This window comes from Lonchura striata, chromosome 13, assembly GCF_050655825.1.
Source record: "Lonchura striata isolate lonStrDom1 chromosome 13, ASM5065582v1, whole genome shotgun sequence".
Lineage (NCBI taxonomy): Eukaryota > Metazoa > Chordata > Aves > Passeriformes > Estrildidae > Lonchura > Lonchura striata.
Genome location: NC_140715.1, coordinates 5,813,558 through 5,819,557, shown reverse-complemented (window position 1 = coordinate 5,819,557; position 6,000 = coordinate 5,813,558). Strand labels below are relative to the sequence as shown.

The window sequence follows — 6,000 nt, the reverse complement described above, 5'->3', positions numbered from 1 at the left end:
TCAGCACCCACTTGAGTGTATTTTTATTGTAACTATGCATGCAGCGCACCTCAGGGAATAAGTATTAAATGTCACTCATCAAAGTCCATGATGCAGTTAGTTGAATTTTTACTTCTCGGAATAAATTTACCAGTTTTTCTTGTTTTCAAGGGGTTTTTTTGGCAAAAATCTAATTTGTTGAGCAGCTCAAAATGTATTATGTTTACTTTTCTCACTCTATTCTGGTCTTTAGTTAATTGTAAATGTGGTTTTACTTGTGTTTCTTAAAAGTTTTATTCTATGGACTCTTCTGTAAATGAAGACGGGTTATTAACAATATTTGTACCAATATTTGCAGGAATACAGATATAAATTTAAAATACATCTATATGTTAGAAAGTTAACTAGGAAGCTGTAGGGGATGTTGCTGAAACAGCATTTTGCATGCTTGTAACTCAGATCCTTATGGTGAAAAAGATTATTGCAGATCAATTGCTTGAGGAGGGAGGAACTCACATTATGAGCTCCTGAAAAATAATTATTTTTCTTTCTTTTATTTTGTCCAAGTCACCTTTTGCACAGCAGTTGTCACTTAGAAAATAAGCCAGTCCCACCATGTTCCACTTAACTGTTCACTGCTTTATATGTGTCTCTCTACAGGTTATTTAGCATTTACATATTCTGAGCTCTCAGCCATTCAAATTAAAGTAACAGCTTGTTTGTTGTGGTACAAATGATTTTATGTGCAGTGAAAGCATGGATGCTTAAAATAACAGCTGTAGAGCTGCACTTCTGAGCTGGCAAATTGGCTTGCTTTGTCATTCTGTACTCAATATTTCAGCAATATTCCCAGTGGATTTTTTTTCATACCTTTCAAAGCACCAATATGGACATGACATTAGTGAATCACTAGTTCTTAGGGAGTGGGGATTCAGGGTGGTTGTGCTACAGCACAAAAGATTAAGGTGGATGTGTGACTAAGCAAAAGGCCTTTGGGACAGCCAGGAATTCAAATCCATGGGTCAAAATTTGTTTCTGCAGACAAGACAAGAGCTATGTGAAAGGCCATGTCATAACATGACCTTCTTTAATTGCACGGGTAGTAAGACTGAGGCAAGTATTATGAGATGTGTGCTTAATCACGAGAAGAATATGCAGTTATGATTGTGAGGGGAACTGCAGCTCTGCTCTAGGTCCAGTGCAGGAGTTCATGCAGTGAAGAGCTGCCATCCTGAGACAGGGGTGGTGAGATTCCAACTCTGCCCTTTCCTCCATCAAACTTGCAGTGTGCCATGCAAAGCACTAAGGATTTGTCCAGATCATAAAAGGGCTACAGGTTTTTCCTTATTACTTAATTTTAAGGAATGAGCTCTTGTCTGTATAGTTACAGATGAATTTATTGGAACTTGGCTAAAAAGAGCTATGCTGAACACTGTTGCTGCTTTCCTGTTTGGTAGTTGTGCTGAGAGGTTTTATGAACTCTCTGCACCAATCCTGCAGCAAAGAAGAAGCAAAACAATGATTTCCCATCTCAGTTCACCAATTTAAGCTCTAAAGAAAGGTTTGATTATTAAGCTTGAAATGTTTTCCTCACAAGATTAATCCTTACTTTAGGGAGTTAATTCCATTTATATCAGTAAGATTACTCACGTGAGTAACCAGCCCAGAATTTGCCTGTAGTACTGTGATTGCCTAGGGGGAAGTACAAGCAAGTCTGCAATTAAAGTTACAAAAGGAAAAGGTTTGACCTTTTCTTTTCTTTTTTCTTTTCTTCTTTGTTTTTTTTTTTTTTTTAAGTATATATCTCTGCTGTTTCATTGACTAGTGACAATGGCTTTTGCATTCTGAGGTGTTACTAATAGCAGCACCAAATGGCTTTTCTTTAATAAGAAAAAAATAAGAAATGCTAAAACTTCACTGTAAAAGGTAGAAAGAGGAGGATCTCTGAGCTTTAACTCAAGAAGCCCTAGGCTTTCTTCATGTGCATCACATTAGTGGAAAATTCCTTCATTTATTTAAGAAGACAAACAGTTGTAACTTTCACATTTGGTTGATGTGACATCAATGACTGACTGGGACTGCCAGCATTCCAAAAAGGATATCGTCCTCATCTGCAGCCACTCAGGGCTGCGGGGTGGAGCCTGCAGCACAGGCTGAAACATTTACAGGTGCATAAGTACCTGGGGAAGGGCACAGGTGATGCACCTGTCCCGGGAAAGGAGCACTAGCACAGGTGTGTCACAGCTCACCAGCTGCCTGGGTTAGAGCATGAGCTTCTTTGACCCACAGTCGCACTCCCCTCCACGCTGCAGCCCACAGTTCCCAAATATCGGCCAAGAGCCTCCGGAGATGAATATCTACTACGAGAACTTCTTCCACCCGCAGAACGTCCCGAGTCCCCAGCGACCAAGCACCTTTGAGACGACAGATTACAGCAGCACTCCCAATCCTTACCTCTGGCTAAATGGACCTTCCATCACCCCCCCGCCCTACCTGCCAGGCTCCAACGCCAGCCCCTTCATCCCGCAGTCGTACGGGATGCAGAGGCAGCTCCTGCCCAACGTGCACGGCTTGGGAGGAACCGACCTGGGCTGGCTTCCCCTCCCGTCCCAAGAGGAGCTCATGAAGTTGGTGAGACCACCTTACTCCTACTCTGCCCTCATTGCCATGGCCATCCATGGGGCACCTGACAAGAGGCTGACTCTGAGCCAGATCTACCAGTACGTGGCTGACAACTTCCCATTCTACAACAAAAGCAAAGCTGGCTGGCAGAATTCCATACGGCACAACTTGTCTCTCAATGACTGCTTCAAGAAGGTGCCTCGAGATGAAGATGATCCAGGTATAGCCCTCTCCCCCTCTGCCCCCACCTCTAACTAAACTTGATTCATTTTAAGATACCTAGTGCACTGTAAAGAGACATAGTAGCCCAGATATAGGACATAGACACAGTAGCACTTTGTTTTCAAAAGGCTGAACTAGAAAGCAGCTGTGCACAGCTGAGGTGTGAATCAGTGCTGCTGTGAGATCTCTGCAGGGAAGGGAATTCTGTCCTGCCCTGGGTTTTCCTAAGAATGGATCAATGAGCTGAGCATGAGACCCAGCATGCTCAGGAACATTTAACTGGGCAAGGCACAATCAATACCCTTCTGGTGTAATGCATGACTTGTGTCAAACTTAACTGGGAATTAAAGGGAAGGGGATTGGTCAAAGAAATCCAATGGTTTTGGGGAGCCAGCATTCATTCTCAAGAGGAGAGCAGGCTGCTTTTATTTTGTTTGTTGCAATTAGTGTTTTCCTTGGAATAATTTCCTCTGTCATTACCTATCCCTTGGCTGGTAGGCTGTCAGATATTCCTTTATTCTTGGTTTCCTATCAATAGCCGTTAAGAACTATCAAAACTATTAAAAACTCATTGAAATTATTCTGCAGTAGAGGGCCAAATGTCTAGTTCTGAATCTGGAGTGGGATCCCAGTGTGGGATTTGAATACTCTCTTCCATAAATTCAGAAGACCAGCTGTATACTGAGAACCTGCTTTCTGCACCAAGAAAACAAACCAAAAAGCCCTTTTAGTGACTCTACTTGTATTTTTGCCTGTGTGAAAAGTCAGGACTAAAGGGAAGAAACCAAACTTTAAACCTTTTTTCTGAATTCAATAGACTTGTACTTTTGAGTGACTAAAAATATGTGTTTGTTGCTTATGCAATTGTTCTGTTTCTATCAAATGAGAGAAGCACTGTAAAGCCCTAAATGAATGCCTTTTTTTGTTTGTTTGTTTGTGTGAATATTTTTAAACTAAAAGTGTGGGTTTGTTTCCTTGGACAGGAAAAGGGAATTACTGGACTCTGGACCCAAACTGTGAGAAGATGTTTGACAATGGAAACTTTCGCAGGAAGCGGAAGAGAAAGTCTGACATCGAGGCCAGTGCTGCTGCTCTTGCATCTGAAAAATCTGAGGACAGTACCCTGACTGGCAGCCCCAAAGCTGCAGAGCATCAGGATATCTTGGAAAACTCATCACCTGGGACTGACAATTCACCTGAGAAAGGATCTCCTCCTCCCTCCTCTGGCAGCCCGTGCCTCAGTAACTTCCTCTCCAGCATGACCACCTACGTCCACGGCTCCAGCTCGGGGAGCCGCTCCGGGCCCGTGGGACTCAGCTCTGAACCCATTGACAAAATGGGGCAGAACATGGTAGGCTTCAACTCCTTCTCCCCACTCTCCAGTATTCCCAGCCATGGTGTGGGAGACTGGTCCAACTCCATGCCTTCCAGTCACCTTGGCCACAGCAACTCGGTGCTCAACCAGTTTAACACCCATTTTTACAGCAGCCTCAGCACAAACAACACCCTGTACTCCAGGGAAGGGACAGAGGTTTAAATGAAGGATTTTAGGACACCAAAGGATAGTTATTTATGAGAGGAAATGATCCAAGGGCAGGTGATTAGTGTTAGCCTCTTGTCTCTAGGGCCACACTGCATCCTCCTCCTGACAGCCACAAACTTCTTACCCATTATACTGAAATCACAAACACTCCACATTCAGCAGCCACACGTGGAAAATCAGGGATCCTAAGAGGAAGAATAGTGAAAAGTTCTCCTTAGACACTGCTTGTACAGCTGCCAGGCAGGATCCTCTACAGAAGTCCTTGAGAAGTTACAGTTTGCCTTAGGCAGGAGGCTCTTTCTGGCGTGGCATTTACATTGCTGTGTTTTTAAAATGATAACAGAAATGTGGTAGTACCTCTGAATATCCTGTCTTCAGCTACAGGCTGCTTGTACTAAATGCTCAGCAAATTCTTATTTGGCCAAAGCTCTCCTGAACACTGCAGGATCCATAATAAAAACCAATGTATAGTGACTAACTACCAACACTTGAATGGTGAGTGCTGCCTTTGGCTTTCTCTCATGCCAGTGCAGACCTTGTCCAAAGCTTGACCCCCTTCCAGTCCCAGGGGGAATGTGGCTGTGCAGCAAACTGACATCACCATGGACACAACAGGGATTTTGAAGCTGCAAGAAGCATAATAAAATACACTGGAATTGTCTTCTGCTGTTGGATCTTTGTGTTTTCAATTCTAATTACAGGGTCAATTTTATTCCTTATACATGTAAATCTAGTCACATAAGGGAAACAGGATCTGTCCTAAATATATAAATATATATGTTTAAGACATGTTTTTTTCTAAGAAGAAAACACATTTGTTATATCTTAACTTTCTATGTGAATTATTTCTACTGAATAAAGGGTTTGAATACTGGGGTGGGAGGTGAGGGAAGAAGAAAACAGAGGTAAGAAGTTTAACTGTCTCTGGATTTCAGTTTCAAAGGCTGGATCTTTCAGAGTATCAACTGCAGATATTGTAAAAAGTCTCTGTACTGTATTTTTTTCATTTTGTAAAAGTCCATGCTGTTTGTCCTTGTGTAAATATTAGAAATAATTCTTATTTTTCTTACCCTCTACTGTAGTAACAAACATTTCAAAATATAGATGAAGTTTTTTTAAACAAAGACTTGACTCGAGTTCCACATTCATGTAGAGTAATATCTCAAAATGGATAACCCCAGAAGAATTTTTAATAAAGCATTTGTATAGAAGAGTGTGTACTTGTGTTTGTTTGTACTGCACTACTTAAGCCTTTAAAAGTCTCCTTACCTGTGTGACTTGAGCAATTTGCGTGAGGAAGAGCAGGGTAGGGGTAGCAGAAGGTCAGATGCTGAGATGACATGTCCAGGCCATCAGCATTTGCATACCTGGAAAATATAACTGGCTATTATGCAAAACACTATCACTGAATAAAAATCAGCCTTGGAGTTTCCCTGCTGGAGTAAAGTGCTGCCAATCATTTAAATTTCAGAAAGCAGACTGTTTCCACCTGTCAATTAGCCAACATGGATGCAATTTTCCTGCATTCTTATTTATTACTAAATTTCTTTTCTGTTTCGAGTTTTCCACTATCAAGGTTGTTCTGGCTTTTCCTAGTTTTAAATCCACTATAATAAATTAACACTTGGGAGTTA

General features: G+C 41.8%; 1 protein-coding gene across 1 annotated transcript; it reads left to right on the top strand.

The window, feature by feature from the left end:
• Positions 1-2,126: 2,126 nt before the first annotated feature.
• On the top strand, positions 2,127-5,577 carry FOXI1 (forkhead box I1). Its single transcript, XM_021531892.4, has 2 exons — positions 2,127-2,821; positions 3,807-5,577. Exons 1-2 carry the CDS (start codon positions 2,248-2,250, stop codon positions 4,358-4,360), a joined length of 1,128 nt encoding a protein of 375 aa, XP_021387567.3. The 5' UTR covers positions 2,127-2,247; the 3' UTR covers positions 4,361-5,577.
• The last annotated feature ends 423 nt before the right edge of the window (positions 5,578-6,000 follow it).